The 18,890-nt window shown below is 36.0% G+C and overlaps 1 protein-coding gene across 5 annotated transcripts in view; it reads right to left on the bottom strand.

The window, feature by feature from the left end:
• MYOM1 (myomesin 1) overlaps window positions 1–18,890 on the bottom strand; it is a 162,981-nt gene that overhangs the window by 91,536 nt on the left and 52,555 nt on the right. For all 5 annotated transcript variants that reach the window (XR_012483560.1, XR_012483561.1, XM_074275916.1 and 2 more), the window contains exons 10-11: window positions 17,044–17,205; window positions 5,674–5,815 (exon numbers count right to left, since the gene is read on the bottom strand). Coding sequence is in view for 3 of the 5 variants with exons in the window: in XM_074275916.1 (XP_074132017.1) it covers window positions 5,674–5,815; window positions 17,044–17,205 (304 nt within the window). In the remaining 2 variants the exon portion in view is untranslated. The remainder of the gene's footprint in view (window positions 1–5,673; window positions 5,816–17,043; window positions 17,206–18,890) is intronic.

Raw genomic sequence — 18,890 nt, 5'->3', positions numbered from 1 at the left:
AGGAAATTTGAGTCTATTCAGTATACATTCCAGTCTCCTTTGGACTCCATCACAGCACCTGCTTTTTTGTTCCACCTACATGTTATGATTTGGGTGACTGAGGCAGTCAGAACAAGGTTGAGGTTCCTGTGTAGGAGAGGCCTGAGGAGCAAAGGAGGATAATGTGATGATATATAGTTCCAGGTGGGCTCTGGCATTGGCTCACCCAACAGCAAAGGAGAACAAAGAAAGTGTGGGTTAGTAGAAAAGACATTAAAGTGTTTTATAATCTTAGCCCCCTGCCAGTTTCTAGTCTTCTTCCATATTCCACCCCCTCCTATCTCCAAGTATATTTAGATCCAATGATACTGGCTTCTTGCTGTTTCTGAACTCAGGGTATTTTCATTGACTGTCTTAGAATTCTTCCCCTCATCATTTCCACCTTCCTGGTTTCCCTGGGTTCTTTCAAGTCCCAGCTATAATTTCCACCTTCTAGAGCTAGCTTTTTCTGATCCCTCTAAATTCCAATGACTTCCCACTGCTGCTTATCTCCAGTTTATCCCATATATAGCTTGTTTGTACGTAGCTGTTTGCATGTTGTCTCCCCCATTAGATTGTGAACTTCTTAAAGGCAAAGACTATTTTTTGCCTTTCTTTGCATCCAAGGCACTTTGCACAATGCCTCGCTCATAGCAGGTGTTTATAAATGCTTTGACCTCTCTGGGCTTCCTTTCACTTATATATAAGATGAGAGAGCCAGACTAGCTGGTTTTTTATGTCTCTTCCAGTACTAAATCCCATGGCCATATTTCCAAATAACTCTCCACCACCATGAAACTTTAACTTGTATTATTATTTTTTTTCCTTTGTGTTAATCCTTATCCTTCTTTAGAAATAAATATATTGAGTCCTTAACACTTCAGTCAAAATGAAATTATCAAATAGTATTTCTCTGGAGAAAAGAAGGAATATGAAGACCTTGGGTACCTGAAAATAGAAGAGAATGAAATGTCAAATAGCTTAAGGAAAGAGAAGGCCAGAGAATCAAATATAAAATAAACCTGTTTGTTTTGCAATTTCGACTGAATAACAAGCTTTTAGTATATTCAATATTAGATTTAAATATGTAGCGGCAGTGTTATTTGCTTCTCTGGGAACAACAGTCAGACAAAACATTTCCAACCCACACTTAATAGCTTTTGTTTTCATTTTTTAATTGTTTTAGCCATGTCTGACTCTTTGTGACCCCATTTGAAATTTTCTTGGCAGAGATACTGAATTGGTTTGCCATTTTCTTCTTCAGCTCATTTTATAGATGAGGAAATTGAGACAAGCAGGGTGACACAGCCAATAAGGGATGAGGCAAATCTAACAGCTATAGGACCAAATTTTTTATTTGGCCATAATAATAATAATAGCTCACATTTATATTGTGCTTTAAAGTTTGTAAAATGTTCAACATATATAATCTCATTAGAACTTTATCATAATCCCATGAGGTAGGGGCTACTATTTATTCTCTTCATTTTTATATAGGGAAACTAGAGACATTAAAAAATTTGCTCAGAGTCACAGAGCTACTAATTAGTTGAATCAGGATTCAAATCCAGATCTTCTAGATCTGGTGCTCTCTTTATTATACCATTATTATTATTATTCTATAGAGACTTAGAGTGATGTTTATTCAGAGATGAAACATTTTTTCTCAATGTTCCCACAAGTTCAAAATGGAACATAAATCTTTATGTGTTAAAAGTGTTTCTGTTCTGGTCCCCTGATCCCCTTCCATTTCTAGTCAACATAGTAACTCTATAAGTAGCCACTATAAAGGAGGCAACAGTATAAAATAAAATTATAAAATGGAACCCGAAAGTCACAAAACAAGCCATCCTAAAGATCAGAGTGTAATTTGCAAATTATATCACATATTAACCAAAATTCACATCCTGGTAGTATGTGCTCAATTGACAGAAACATCTAGGTGTTTACTATCAGGATTCTGGTTCTATGTCAGTTCCAAATTCCACCAGCTCCAGACCAGCAAAATATCAATACCATGTTTAACTTTGACATAGCTTTGAAATTTTCCCAATAAACTTGAAATGATTTGGATATGTGAGAAAAAAATGACAAATCACTTCAGGATTTTTGCCAAGAAAATCCCAATAGGATCAAAGAATTGAACATGATTGAAATCATTGCCCAACTACAACAAATGAACTAACTCCAATATCTATAAAGATGAGACCTCAAACTTCTTCCCTCTGAGAACTCTTCCTTTCCATTGGGTCCATGCTGCCTAGTGCTACCAAATCTAATTCATGGTTATGTGAGTGATATCCACTTACTTTCCTTTCCTCAGTCTCTTCATCGCACTACCTGCTTTCCTTCACATTCCATCCATACCATCTGTCTTTTGTACCCTTTTCACAACTTATCTCTATACCCTCTGCATTTAAAGTGTAATTTCCCCCTTTACTAAATGCCAATCATGTCTTTTCCCAAAAAGTATCCAAGTAAGTGGGTGTGCCTATCTGCTCCCATTGCATAATTTTATAAATTAGTTATCAGTTTGGCCATTAAAGCCAACTTTTCTGGTAAAAGATTAAAGGATTGATTTTAAAGTATACTGCTCTGTGACTCCAGAACTAGTATAGAAGTTAGGGAAGAATAGTCCAGAAGATCAAAAAGACATCTTCTAGAGGGCAGTGAGAACTCTTTATGTTTCAAAAGGAATAGTCAAACAATTTCCTCATCAGCTTAAGGAACCAGGACATCATGTACCTTTGAAGCCAAGATCTGTTATCTCTCCCTCCCTTTTCTCCTACCATTTTCTTTCTCTGTCTCTCTCTGTCTCTATCTCTGCCTCTTTCTCTCTGTCTCTCTGTCTTTGTCTCTGTCTCTCTCTTCCTCCCTCTCTTTCATCCATCTATCTATCATCATCATCATCATCATCATCATCATCATCATCATCAACAACAACAAAACACCTAATAGAATTGCCAAAAAAGGGAAATAAAAGGGAATAAGATCAAAAGGGAAATGTTCTTGGCTACATCATGTCAGGGTGTGTGCACAGGGTCTCAATCTCTCAACAGACACAGTGAGACTGGCCATTCCTACTCTGTGACAGCTAAAGTCTTACTACAATCCCTAAGGCAAATTCCTGCTCCTCCCTAAGAAAAAAGGAGAAAGAATCCATTCTTATTCCAAAGAGTACACCGTCATACAACCAGGCTCTAGGAGTAAGGGGAGGTCCAGAGATAGGGAAATGATGAGTAGAAGGAAATTCTTGGGTTGAGATAGTTGTGAAGGACAAGAAGATGCTATGACTAAGGTAGCAGAAGGACAATATGTACTCAATGTCCCCAATTCACTAAGATAAAAGTTGGCGATTACCAATGAAGTCAGGCCAAAGGTTGCTGTATGTGAAGGGTTCTTAACTAGACTCACTGTTAACGATACATGTTGCTTCTATCCTTAACATTGGCTTGAATTGTATGTAGATACTGAGGTTTCAGTGATGGCAGCATTTTTTGCACATTAATATAAAGATAATATTTTATTTCCTTGGCATAAACAATGACATATTCTATATATTCCTGGTGAAAAAAAAATGACTGAATAATCATAGCTTTAGAAATTGCAAAAAAAGGAGAAAAACAATGTTGTTAGTTCTAAGAATGTAGTTCTGCTAGCTACATGAATCAAATTAATTAGATCATTTCTCACTTGCCATCATTTCATTTGCCATATATAAACACAACTATTGTAAGATATGAGGTCTATTAATAAACTTAAAGATATCGAAGCATTTTAGATAGTAGCAGTTTAATACTAATATATTTCCCCCTTAGGATCAAATTAATATCATATGTTATATTATGTATATATAGCATTTTCTTAGCAACTATATAGTAATTATATTTAAACTACACACATAATATAAATGTAGATTTACATGCTTATTAAACCAAGATACAGAGAAGTTAGTGCCTTCTCAAGCCACCTGGCAAATAATTCATTTTTTCTGACACCCAATCCAGCTATTTAATCTTCAAAATGGCTTCAATTAAATGCACAGATTTATAGAATGTTTGCCAAATTATATATACAGATGATGATTTGTGATTGGATGGGCAGTCAACTGAGTTAGTCTCTTACTTTACATATCTTGGACATGCACTGCAGATGGACAATCAGCTGGATCCAAAACTAAATAGGAGGAAAATCTGGGAAAGTACACAACTCTTTCAATGACTACAAGCTGCTCTCTGAAACAAAAACCCCTCCTTATAACATCAGTATTATTCTAGAAATGGAATAGGGATATGAAAAATGGAAGACTACAATATCCAAACAATCAAAATTGAGTCACTTGAAGGGCATTTGAGAAATACATGGTGAATGCAAATGAGCATTTTATTATCAATAATGGCGTTACATAAATTATGACATCCAATAAACGTCTGATCAAAAAAAAAGAGGCAAGCTGGTCATGTAGCAATTGTGAATGGAGAGCTTGGTGCTACACTGATACTTACAGAATGTTTTTTTAAAGACCTAAGGAAGGCCTTTAGCATGTTGAATGCATTGTTTCTTGAGGATCTATGGGCAGATATGAATAAAAGTTCCATAGGATGAGGAGCTATGGATGATTTGTGATTTGCACTCTTTGAAGAGAGTACCTACACAGATAAGACCACTGATCTATTAAAGTATGGTTCTTTACCTCTTTTTGTGTCATGAGCTCCTTTAACACTATTAAATCTATAGATACCATGTCAGAATAATTTTGTTATTAATTCATAATTTAAAGAAATGCTAAATTTCAGTCAAAGGTTTATGAAAGTAAAGATCTATGTGTCTTGAGTATATGTGTGTATACATGAGATATGTGTATATATATTTCCCATCTAAATTCATGAATCCCCTTGAAATCTATCTGTAGACCATGGCTGCTAGGTGACTGAGTGTCTAGGGTCCAAGACTTAGAGTCAGGAAGATTTCATTTCAAATCTTGCCTTAGGTGGTCTCCAACAAAATAGCACAGGGGATGGAGTCCTAGACTTGGAAACAAGAATATGTAAGGACAGATCCAGCCTCAGGTGCTTATTAGTTATGTCACCCTGTGCAAGTCATTTGACTTTTCTCTGCCTCAGTTTCCTAATCTTTAAAATGAGAACCATAATAACACCTACCTCACAGAGCTATTGTGAGAATAAGATAAAATGATATCCATAAACTGTTTACAAGCCTTAAATAAACTTAAAGTAGCATAGAAATACTATTATTATCATCATATCAGTTATTATTATTATTATTATTATTGCAGTCACTTAACCTCTCTGTGCCTAAGTTTCCTCATCTATAAAATGGGAGTAATAACAGTACCAACATCACTGAATTCAAATGAGTTAACATATATAAAAATGCTTTACAAACTTTAAATCATTATATAAAATTAGCAATCATCACTATTAACCCCAGGTTAAAAACCTTTGTATTCAAGTTTTGAAGAAACTTGAAATGGGAATCAGTCTATCTTTAGAAAGCTTGACACTGGCTGTTTACATGACCAAAAGGTAGTCAAATAAAAATGCTTCACATTGCAGATGGTATAGCCAATTAAAACATGAGTCTTCCTGACTCCTTGAGGACTTCAAAATGACTTCATACAGAACACTGACTTACTTGTCAATGAAATAGCCCAGAATTGGGCTCCCTCCATCCACAGCAGGCTGTTTCCAAGAGATGATGACATAATCTTTGTTGGCATCTAAGCAGACCACATCTAGAGGGGAAGCAGGAGCTCCTGCAATCTCAGCATCTGCATCTTTATAGGAAAGGACATTATTTTTGTTAAAGGTCTCTCTAGGTTACTCTAAATATAACTAAAAGCATTAATTATATAGGTCCATTAATATGAGTAATGAAACCCTGAAACATCACATTAATGGAACCAATGACCATATTTTACATAATTATAGGGCAAATTAAAATAATAATGATGATAACAATAACAGCAAACTTTTATATAGTGTTTACTATATGCCAGGCACTGTGCTAAGCATTTTACAATAATTATCTCATTTGATCCTCACAACAAGCCTGGGGGTTGGTGTTATTATTATCCCCATTTTATACGTGAGGAAATTTGAGGCAAACAAGTTAAGTGAGATGGTCAGGATCATATAGCTACTGAGGTTGATTTTGAACTAAGATCTTTCTGACTCCAATTGAAGCCTAATTAAAGCCTATCTATAGCCAGAATTCTTATTATGGACATTCTTTTAAATGCATTAACACATATGTTGAATTTTTTGCCTATATTTTGTCATACCAAGCTTTTACCTTGTAGTCTTTTTACTTCCAATGGAGAGCATTACTCTTCCCTTCCTGGGAAGAAATGCTTATTTAAATCAATATTGGATTCTCTCAGAATCATTCAATAAATATTTATTAAGCACCTACTCTATGCTATAGACTGGAGTTACAGAGACAAGAATGAAACAGTTACTGCCCTTAAGGATCTTTCATTCTGACAGCAGAATAATGTATATATGTTTTACACACACACACACACACACACACACACACACACACACACACACACACACACACATATTCAGAATATATAAGATAGAGCACCAGCCGTGAGTTCAAATTTGGCCTCAGATACTTAACAGTTCCTGGCTGTATGACCCTAGGCAAGTCACTTAACCCCAATTGCCTCAGTAAGAGAGAGAGAGAGAGAGAGAGAGAGAGAGAGAGAGAGAGAGAGAGAGAGAGAGAGAGAGAGAGAGAGAGAAAGAGAGAGAGAGAGAATATATATATACATATATAAGGTCTAGAAACATAGAAACAGCAATCTGATGGTGGCTCTTTTCTACCACAGCTTGTTGTGGTCCTTCCTTCCTTCCTTCCTTCCTTCCTTCCTTCCTTCCTTCCTTCCTTCCTTCCTTCCTTCCTTCCTTCCTTCCTTCCTTCCTTCCTTCCTTCCTTCCTTCTTTCCTTCTTTCCTTTCTTCTTTCCTTTCTTCTTTCTTTCCTTCTTTTTCTCTCTGTCTCTCTCTCCCTTCTTTCCCTCCTCTCTTTTCATCTCTCTCCTTTTCTCCTTTTCTTTCTCTTCCTGTGTGCCCAAAGTAATGTGAATTTTGATCCCTGAAACCTCAAAAGATGTTGCAGGGATCACAGGCTAGATTTCTTTCTTAAGGACCATGCCTTAAATCCAAATCACTCTGACTCTCATTGATTAGCCACAAAACGTTTCAGATCAAGCTCCACTTGATCCTTGGGCCCTGATTGCCTCGGAATGAATGTAACTAAATGTTGACCTAAATGAAACTGAGACCTATTAAAGACCTTAGCTTAAAAAAGTCAAGGTCTCCCATTTATCCCAGGCCATCTCCAGTTGTTCTGATCTATATCTGAGCATTGGACCCAGATGGAGTGAAGCAGGTGATTTTGCACAGCTCTCCTTCACTTAAATCCAATTTACTTGCATATCATGGCATCACCTTCTCATGTCACTGTTGTCTTTGAGAACAAAGGGCATACCCCAAAGTTGGATGAAGTTTTATAATTTTGATAATTTATATGATAGAGATTTTTTTAAGGCAACTAACCCTACTTTTCCTTTAGGAAGCATATGCAAATCACTATTTTGAATCTTGGAGTTTTGCCTATCATTAGAGCTGACATTTTAATTTTGGAAGATAAAAGAAAATATATTCATTGAATTAAAGTTAGTTGTGGTTAAGAAAAGAGTTCTGAAGCAATACCAACAGCCTAGCTCATCTGATCTGATCACAGTAAGTCTAGGATTGTATGAAGGCCTATGACTGTTTGTGAAATAGGATACTCCTTCATAGGGAGTGATGTGAATCCTGGCTCAGTTGAGGTCATGAGCTAGGATTGTGTTTTCAGAAGAAGAGGAAATAGAAATGAAAACTCTGCAACCTTTCCAAAGAGCCTGTGCAGAAAGCCTTAAGACTTGAAGTCATGTTTTCTCTGGGGACACCTAGCCCCTTTGCCAGTTTCTTCTAACATTCGGTTATTCCCTTTACAAGTTACAAGGAGCTAAGACATCAAGGAGCCACATACTCAAGGCAGAACAATATTAACTAAGCAAACATTTTCTTTTCCTCAGATCTTTTTACATTTCATTGACTTTTTTCTAAATTGGGAAAATCTTTGATAACAATTAGAAATGTCCAAACAACAGGGTATTAGAAAGGGTCTTGATGGAAAGATAGCCACACAGAAAATTAGCAAAAATAAAATTCAACTTCTAGGCTGCAACTTGCCACTTCCTCGACATGTGACAGTGGGCAAATTGCTTAACTTCTCTGAGACTTAATCACCTCAACTGTAAAATAATAAAGAAGCTCTAAGATCTCTTCCATCTCTGAAAAATCTGGTGACCTTCTCCAAGCCCATCATTTTACCCACAAAGAAAATAAACTCCAGAGAAATTAAATTATTCAAAGAATTAAATCAAGCTAATAGCAGAACCAGGCATTCTTTGTTTTTTTTTTCTTTCTATATTTCAATATCATTCAATACATCAGTATTCTAGCATTTTGTCTAAAGATGTTAGGAATACAACAAAACTCTATCAACTTAATGAATTTAATCAATTTCATAGGCGATATGGTATTCTGCTCTATCCACTACATATTGAAGACCTAGACTCTATTGATACGATTTTAGTCCAGCCTGTAATATCAAGTGTCCCTGAGCAAATCCCAACTTCTCAGTGCTTAACTAAAGAAGTCCATTTGGCAGCCCAATTTGGGCCTAGAAACCTTTAATGTAACCAGCTTATTATCTTCAAAATCATTAGATTCTTGGCTACTTTTTGTTTGTCTGTACATATACTGTCGCACTCTTTACTCTGATACAAGTCTCACTACACCCAATGTACTTGCTGCCTCCTAAGGTAAATGCCCCCTCTCATTTATCTTTTTCCTCAATAAAATAAAGTACTAATGTAAATGTATACCCTTGTTGTTCTTCCATATCTCAACACCAAAGGCATTGTACCAATTTATATACTCTAATATACACTCAGATATACATGCCAATATTTTAAAGTCACTTTTTCTCTCAAATGCCCTTTAAATTTTACAGAAACAAGACAAATGATGTATATATTAGGAGCTAACAATATTTTTTGTAGGTAAGCTCAAAAATGAGTAGTTTGTTTATAGAAGTACTGAGGTATCAATGGCATATTTTAGATTTCAGATCCAAATAAATGCTTATAATTCAATATTTGCAATAGCAAAAACTTTGCTCCCCATGAAAGACACATATTCTGAGCTGAAAAGGAGCAATTTGTAATGGTAGAGAGAATTTTTTCACCTGGAAATTAGACCTTACATCAATTAAATTACACATCCAATTTATATCCTTTTCCACAGCATTTCTTGTCCAAGGAATGAGCCAGAACTTGTCCCAAACAAATGTTTTAGGTTTAAGGCTACAATTAGACCATAATAGTGGTGGAGTTTAAATAACTTGTCAGAAAAAAACTTCCCTACAAATATGATAGCTTTTAATATCATAGATTGGGAATATATATTCTTTATAAGGAAGAGCTATTTTTTTCCTGAAATTTTAAGATTTCTGGAGGGTAGAGTAAGGATTGTTAAATTTGAAGTTCCTACTGTTACCCCAGTCAAAAAAGCAAGTCATTTGATCTGTGGAAGAGAAAGACAGCAATAATTGCCAAATGCATCAATAATATAGATATAGGTATGGCATTGATGACCTTGATATATCTATGTTGATATAGATATAGGTATAGATTTAGATTATATAGATGTAATAGATACAGATATAGGCATAGAAGTTGATATAAATCTAGATCTAAATCCATATATATGTATAGATATAGATAATGTAGATATATATAGGTATAGATGTAGATTATGTAGATATATATATAGGTATAGATATAGATTCAGATAAAGATTTAGATATGGATATAGATGACATAGATATAATCCATCACTATGTCTACTATGCTTATTTCCATTTTCAAAGCTAGCTATCTCTCCATCAACTTACTTACATATCTGCCATAAAGACAGTACTAGTTCTTAACATTTATATATTGCCACCAAGTGATTGGTGGTTCTAAGAATATGACCTTATTAGTTTGAATGGCCAAGTTTCCGCAGGTATAATTAACAGAGAAAAAGATTAGCCTGCTTTGGAACAGCATCCTGCTTTTCCTATTTAAAAAAAAAAAGAAAGGAAGAAAGAAAGGGGGAAATAAAAGAATATTTAGTAAAGGAACTGGGTAACAATTTAGAACAGTGTTAATTAAGAATTCAAGTTCTATATCACTATTACATGTCTACTACTACCAATAATTAGCAATGCTTTATGAATGTTATCTCCAACACAAACTGGTTTCTTTTTCTTTTCTTTTCTTTTCTTTTTGCTGAGGCAGTTGGGGTTAAGTGACTTGCCCAGGGTCACATAGCTAGGAAGTGTTAAGTGTCTGAGGCCAGATTTGAACTCAGGTCCTCCTGACTTCAGGGCTGGTCCACCATCTAAATTCTTTTTCAAACCATTTGACTTTTAACATAGACCCTTCCTACTCTACTCCAGTCTTCTTAATTTTTTCTCCCTTCTACCTTCTCTAACATCCAGTAATCCTGGTCTCCTTATTGTTTCTCACACAAGAAACTCCATGCCTAGAATTATCTTCCTGTTCATCTCTGCCTCCTAGCTTCTCTGACTTCCTTTAAGAGTAAGATAAAATTGTACCTTCTATAAGAAGTCTTTCAGTAAGATCTTTCTTAGTATTAGTGCCTCATCTCTGAGATTATCTTTAATTTGTCCTGTATATTTTGTATGGATACAACTGTTTACATTTAGTGCATTAGACTACAAACTCCTTGAGGACAGGGCTGCTTTGTCTTTCTATCCCTCTTTACCTCTCCCTTTAACACAGTACCTGGCACAAAGTAAGCATTTAATAGATGCTTGTTGTTGTTATTACTTCAATGATTTGAGGACTCAGGGGAACTATTTTAAAAGGACAGATTGCAATTTGTCACCAGGTGACCTTTTGGACACAATCATGGTTTATTCATTTACCATGTTCATTGTAGGCCCAAATAAAGCTTTCATTTGGGAGATTGTAGAAGTTAGCAGCAGCAACAGCACCCCCTACCCCTTATTCCTGCCACTGCTCATCCTCCCTATTGGGAAGATTAGGAAAAGGGGTCAGGCTTAGTGTCCTAGTTTAGAAGATTGCAGAAGTTGCTCCCTAGCTATTGGCAAAAAGTCGTTCTGGGTTCTTTGCAGCTGCTCTAGAAACCTTTGTTAACCTGCCTTGTTTCCTGTGTGGCTTATTTACTGCCTTGGCCCATGACTCTGATCTTCATCTCCTATCTTGGAGCCTGTTATTGCCCAACTCTGCAGCCCACTTCCCTTTCTGTCTCTGGTTCTTTCAGAATTTGTTTTTGCTCATATCTTTGCTACAGAAAAGTCCCGGTTTCTGCCCTGATCCAGATGTGTTGTCAGTCAACTGGCCTTTGGCCAATAGCACTATTCTTCTTAAGCTGAACTCAATAAAACTTTTCACTATCCTATGCTATAAGCCCTGCCCCTGGATGGAGCAAGGATGGGCAGGAATTTGGGTAGGGAAAGAAATAATTGAACTTGATTAGGGATAGCAAATGTGAATTTGAATTGCCCATGAGCATCTAGTCTTTTGGTTTTTCCAAAGACCAATTGATTAATGACTAAGTGGAAGTAGTATGCATAACCTCATGTGGCTGACACATATATATAGTACTGATGAATATTAATTGCTTAAGCTATAAACAGTAAAACTTTTCTATGAGTAACATTAAAATTATAAAATCTCAGCCAACCAAATATCAATTAGATATTCTTCTGTATGTGGTAGTGGAACAGAAATTCACAGATACTGCTCATGGTAGCTGAGAAGCTATTTTGTAAGTGACAAAAAATACCCAAGTTAAAAACAAATTTAGTTGATAGATGCTGTCCCATTTTGCATCAGGGAATAACTGATTTACATAGATTATCTCATGCAGCTCATTAGATAGAAAATTTTGAAAATTTAGCCAATTTTCAAAATGAATTCTATGTAGAGAAAAACGTTTATTAAAGCCTTACTCTGGATTGGGGGAAGGAGGGGAAAAGTTGGAATAGAAGGTTTTGCAGGGATCAATTTTGAAAAAGTACCCATGCATATGTTTTGTAAATAAAAAGCTATAATAATAATTAAAAGCCTTATTCTTTTTTCTAAATTTACCATTTACACGACCATTGAAACTTTAGATTGTACCTTGTGTTACTTATATTAGCAACTAGCAAAAATAAGCAAGAAGATACACCAATGAGCCTATGGCTGCTTCCAGTTTTTCCTTTTTTGTGGGTTTGCAAATTCATGTTTATGGCTTCACTTTAAATTTCCACGATTTCTGCCTCACTTTTATTTCCCACTCAGTGCAGGCCAGGCTGTTGTCAGTAACTTGTGAAGTCTGGTCTACCTTAGCAAAGGGGTGCCATTCTTGGTGTGGTCATAGATCCAAGAAAACAAGAGTGTTTGGAATTAGCAACATAAGCCTCAGCTGCCCTAAGCAGCTGAGCCAGATTTAGTATTCATTTAAAAAGTAATGGACTAGAGAATTTTTAAAGCAAAAAAAAAAGTTTCTGAAAACATTACATGAATACAGGAGATACTTGGCTATTTTTTGCAGCTGAGGAAGATAATCTGGCATGAATTAGGTATTTTAGAGGAAAAAGCAACTTTGGAGAAATAGTGAGGCAGGAAATTCTGGGAAGGCAGAGAAGTAGAACTTGGTAGAATTCCAGAAGCTTGAACAAGTAGAAGAAAGAAGAGAAAGGAAGGGGTGAAAGAGGGCTGGAATTTTGATTTCTATATAAGACTCCCCTAGACAACAGCTGATGTTAGTTTCTGTTTGAAGTAGAGTTTTAACAAGAATGTGGTAATTAAGAATGCCATGCTGCCAAGCAAGCAAACTGGTAACATGATGTCATGAGAAAGAATAGAAAAGCCTGCTTAGAATCAGTCCTCCACCAGCCATGAGAATGAACCACGAGAGTTAACAACTGTCATAGAGAACAAAAAACAAACAAACAAAAAAAACCCCGAGAAATTTTAAAATGGCCTATGCAGAGTACACTACAGGGTTAAAAATAATTCTGATGAGGATGAAAAGGAGTTATCAAAATAAAATAACATGGATAAGGAACTAGCCAAACAACTTAGGTGTTCAAAATATATGTATGGTAGGTGAAAACAGAATTGTGAACTATTTGATGAGTCCACCAACAATATAAATCTGAGAACTAGTCCAACCATTCTGAAAAGCAACTTGGAATTATTCGAAGAAATTAACTAAAATGTCCATATTCTTGACACAGTATTGAGAGGGAAAAAGTTGAGTTATATTTTGAGTTTGAAATGCTTATAAAATATCCAATTTGAGATGTGGAACTGGAGAAAGAGTAGGACTGGATCTGGAAATCACCTGTAGAGTCATGACAATTGAACTTAAGGGAGCCGATGAAATCACCAAACAAGACGTAGAAGAAGAGAAGAAGAAAAGCATCTTTGGAAGACTACCATGTTTAGTGGGTATAACCTGGATAAAGATCTGGCAAAGTAGATGGAGAAAGAATACCTACCAGACAGAAGAAAAGTAAGGGAAAACAGGTCATGAAAACCTAGAAGGGACAATATCTAGGAGAAGGAAGTGAAAGACAGCTTTAAAGATATCAAGAAGAATGAAGATTGAAAAAAGTTTCAAAGATATAACCACTTTGTGTGTGGCTGAGGTAGATTGGAGACAAAATTCACAAGAGTTAAACAAGTCAAGGAACTGAAAATTCAGGTCATTAGAAGGGGTATTAAACTTTTTTTGGAAGGAAGGGGAACAAACTAAAGGTCTAAAGATATTAGCAATAAGGATATGGAAATAAACTTAAGGCTGTTAAATGATGGTGGGAAAAGGCAGTCTGAAAGTAACATTTTGGAGTCTGGAGGATACCATATTCTTTTTTCTAACTCTATGTGCTAGGGAGTGTGACAGAAATAGCAATCAATTTTGAAGAAAGCCAAGAGATATAATGTCTTCAGCAGAAGAAAGTTTCAGGGAGTCCCAGAAGATGGAAGGAGGTCCAGGACAGGATTTCAAGAACACAATAGAAATGGTAGAGAGAGGAGGCTAGGCACTGGAGAGGACTAGGATAGTTTCTCTTGGAACTTAAGTGGTAGCTACCAGAATCCACTATCTTCTCCAGATGATCCTAAATTTGCTATCTGGAGAGAATGAAAGCAGCACAGTCACATAGCCATGTCTTCTTTTTCCCCCAATTCTTTAAAAAAAATTAACTCATGGAATTTCTATAGCATAGTATAACAAACGAGATGATTGTATGTGAAAGAATAAATCTATTTATATACAACTTATTCCTTTTAAATCTGTAATAAAGTTATCATTTACATTTTTTCTTGTTTTTCTTCCCTACTTTGCCTCCCTATAGATGACAACTATTAGACACAAATAGGTATATGTATGTAAATACCTATTTGTGTGTGTATATATGTATATATATACATATATAATTATTCTGTATATACTGTATTTATCTGTTCTTAAGTTTTTTATACTTAAGTGAAACTAATTTATTTGATAAAAGTTGTTCTTAAAACAGTATTGCTATTACAATGTACGATGTTCTCTTAGTTGTATTCATTTTGCTCTTCATTATTTTGTACAAATCTTGTGCAAATGATCAAAGATCACTGAGCTCTTACCATGTCTTATAACACAGAAGTATTTCATCACAATCATGTACCATAACTTGTTCAGCCAATTGAGCATCCCTATAATTTCCAGTTCTTTGCCACCACAAAAAGAGCTTCTTTTTAGAATGTATAGTTCTTTTCCTTTTTCCTTAATCATCTTTGGAAAGACTTAAGAGTGGTATTATTGAGTCAAAAGGTATAGCCATTAGGACCAGGAGATCATTATATACTTCAACAACAATACTAGATGATGATCAATTCTGATGGACGTGGCCCTTTCCAACAATGAGATGAACCAAATCAGTTCCAACAGAGCAGTAATGAACTGAACCAGCTACACCCAGCGAAAGAACTCTGGGAGATGGGTATAAACCACTACATAGAATTCCCAATCCCTCTATTTTTGTCCGCCTGCATTTTGGATTTCCTTCACAAGTTAATTGTACATTATTTCAAAGTCCAAGTTTTTTTATGCAGCAAAATAACTGAATGAACATGCATACATATATTGTGTTTAACTTATACTTTAACATATTTAACATGTATTGGTGAACCTGCCATCTGGGGGAGGGGGTGGGGAGAGGAGGGGAAAAATTGGAACAAAAGGTTTTGCAATTGTCAATGCTGAAAAATTACCCATGCATATATCTTATAAATAAAAAGATATAAAAAGATATAGGCATTTTAATAATTTGGGGGGCATAATTCCAGATTGCTCTCTAAAACAGTTGGATCAGTTCACAATTCCACAAACAATAAATTAGTGTTTCATTTTTTGCCATACCCCCTCCAACTGTCACTTTCCCCTTTAACCATTTTAACCAATTATTTTGCCTTCTTTCCCCTTGTTGATCCTATGCTGATGCTAGATATCTCACCTCTGTGAACTGGAGACTCAAAATAGGAAGGTACATGTTAGGAGCAGTTGACACCAGATAGTTAGGACCCAATAGAATCATAGGAAGGACCCAAAACACTTTTGGGTAGCAACAGTCTGGTAAAGCGGAGAAAATAAGGGCAACATTATAGCTCTCCTGGGAGGAGGAAGTATAAAATTTAATCTTGACTCTCAGATTTTGTATCTGGGGCAAAGCCTCTGCTATTCTATGTTAACTCTGCCTCAGGATGGAAGAATTTGTTTCAGTACTTACAAATTAAGACTTTTTTCCTCCTTAGCACTTGTTGTGTAGAGAGCTGAACTAATACTATAAGTATTACTAAGTCGGTGAATGAGGAAGGCCATGATAAAAGCCATAAGAATCTACTTTTGGACTTTCCTAGGGCTTTCTTCCAAAAGTGGTAGTATATCAAGTGACTGTATTGGTGGTAAACATTACAAAAGTCTTTCCATCTTTTCCATGTTCACGTGACCTGACAGCATTTTTTATTTTATTTTAATAGTATTTTATTTTTCCAAATATATGCAAAGATAGTTTTAATATTAACCTTTGAAAAAACTTTATGTTCCAAAATTTTCTCCCTCTCCTCATCCTCTCTTCCCTCCCCAAGACAGCAAGCAATCTGAGATTAAACACATGCAATTCTTCTAAACATATTTCCATATTCCTCAAGGTAAGCCAAACAAGAAATCAGATCAAAAAGGAAAAAGCATGAGAAAGAAAACAAACTAACTAACAAAAATCAACTACCTTTGATTTACATTCAGTCTCATAGTTCTCTGTCTGGATATGGATGGCACTTTCCATCACAAATCTATTGGAATTGTCTTGGATCACCTCATGAAAAGAGCTAAGTCCATCATGGTTGATCATCACATAATTGTTATTGTGTACTGTGCTACTAATGAGCACCTATTCTGAATCCCCAGTTCACAGAGGTGGGATATGGGGCATCAGCATGGGATCCACAAGGGAAAATAAAAGGCAAAATGATTAGTTAAAATAATTAAAAGGAAAAGTGACAAATGTTGGAGGAGGTATGGAAAAACTGAAACAACACTTGGTTCTGCTCACTTCACTTAGTATCAGTTCACATAAGTTTTTCCAGGCATTTCTGAAACCAGCCTATTCATAATTTCTTATAGAATAATAATATTCTATTACATTCATATACCATAACTTATTCAGTCATTCCCCAACTGAGGGGCATCCAGTTAATTTTCTGGCAGTATTTTCAAAGAGCTCCTTAAAATACACCATCACCAGAATTCTACTGTAGCTTTGAGCATATGCAAATTACACTGATATCAGTAGCATTAAAATTATCGTCTCTTACCTCGAACAAAAACATATGCACTGTATTGCTCATAATATTCTCCCATCCGCACACGGAGGGTGTAGAGTCCCTCATCCTCTTTATTGAGATGAGAAAAGGTCAATGTTGCTCGATCCCCACTCCATTGTGTTTGAACCCATTTTGATGGAGAAACAAGTGTCCCTGGAAAACAAAAATGTAAGCAGAAAAGTTGATTTCGTTATAGTCACGCACTATTGGGCTTCTATAAGAATTCCCTAAGGTAGAAAATATTGCATGTCCTATCAAATCTGGTTGATGTACTGCTCACTCATCTCCCTGGGACTTTCTCTATTATTCCAGAGAAACCTTTTCATGCTGGAAGTTCACTCTGCCTCTGGAATACTTCTTTCCCAGTGTTTAGCATAATTCCTGGCACATGATAAGCATTTGGTAAATGCTTGTTGACTGATTCATTGACTGCCAAACTGTTTTTCCCCATTCTTTTTAAATTTTTATTATAAGAAATGGCCTAGCGGGTAGGGAAGTGGATATATTATATCAAGTAAAGAATTGTCTGAAGGTTTTGGACATTCTACAACCATAGAACAGGGGAAAACAGCAGAAAATTGGGTTCTGTCCTGTTTTATAGCTTACAAGTTAGTGTCTTCAGTTTAGTCATTCCAACTCTCTAGACATTAGTTTCTTCAACTATAAAATAAGGGGACAATTCCCCAAGGTCCCTTTCAGCCTTAATGTTTGTGGCCCAAGGTGCTCTGCTTCCCTAGGGTTTCTATTCCCAGTTCTAAAATGTATATGCCTGTTGAGGGGCTTTTGAACATGCTGCATGTTCAATATAGAGCACACTATCCCTGACCCATGGATAGAAGAATACTCCTTTGATGGACTGCTTGCATCTTTAAAACTGGCAAGACTGAATTATTCACTCTTTCTGTGCTCATTTCCATCATCCTCTTTATATTGCATTCTTTTACGGTCACTCTGATCTGCTGTGTTCAGAAGGTGAAGGTCCTAGTTCACTGACAGCAAAGACACTGCGAATTGAATGGTGAGAGGAGGGCTATCATCCTTCCATGGCTGTCTCTCTTTTTCCCCTGGATTCCAATAAATGGGTCGGGAGTGTGTTTGCTTCTGTTCTGTGCTGTTTGTCCTCAGCTTCAGGTGCTAGAGGTTATCCTCGTGGGACCCATGATGATGTTGGAGTTAGTATTGCAGAGAAGATGGTACAGCCGTCCTGGCATAGAAACCCTAAGGAACCAGAGTGCCTGGGACTTGAACCTGAGTGGGGTTTTGGACTTGGAATTGGACTGTGCTCTATGGAAAACAAGCTAAACTGTGAAATAGATCGCTTTTTCTTCCCCAAGTGTAAGGAAGAAGAGGGGGTTATGCCATCCATATGTTGAAGGGAACATGGATAGTTGTGACTATATCTTTTGAAGTAAATATTTCTGTGTAAAAGCTAATTTAATTGTTAGTAGTAAAGTGAAACTGTAATGTAGGGGACTACTTCCCATACTTGGGGGGGACACCATCAATCAGGGCTGGAACCAATAGCAGAGAATTTAGAAATCCCCAGATTCCTTACAGGTACCAGAGAACCTTATCAGGGAGAAATCTAGTCTAGGTAAAATCTAACACATCCAGCTAATCAGGCAGTGGGAGCCAGGGTGATCAGCATTACATATTCTATGACAGTAGCTTCATTTATAATTCTCAGTAAATGATGGCTAATTAATTGATTGAACAAGTTTTTAATATCCTTCTTTTCTAGACAGAATAAATTTCTGGGAATTTCACTGAAATCTCTAGAGGTAAAAAGTTTTAATACTTGAAAGTTAGAGAAAATGGGCCAGTGCTATGTTCTGCAT

Source organism: Sminthopsis crassicaudata, chromosome 1 (genome assembly GCF_048593235.1).
Source record: "Sminthopsis crassicaudata isolate SCR6 chromosome 1, ASM4859323v1, whole genome shotgun sequence".
NCBI lineage: Eukaryota > Metazoa > Chordata > Mammalia > Dasyuromorphia > Dasyuridae > Sminthopsis > Sminthopsis crassicaudata.
Note: the sequence above shows the minus strand (reverse complement) of the source record. Positions and strands in the feature narration are given on the sequence as shown.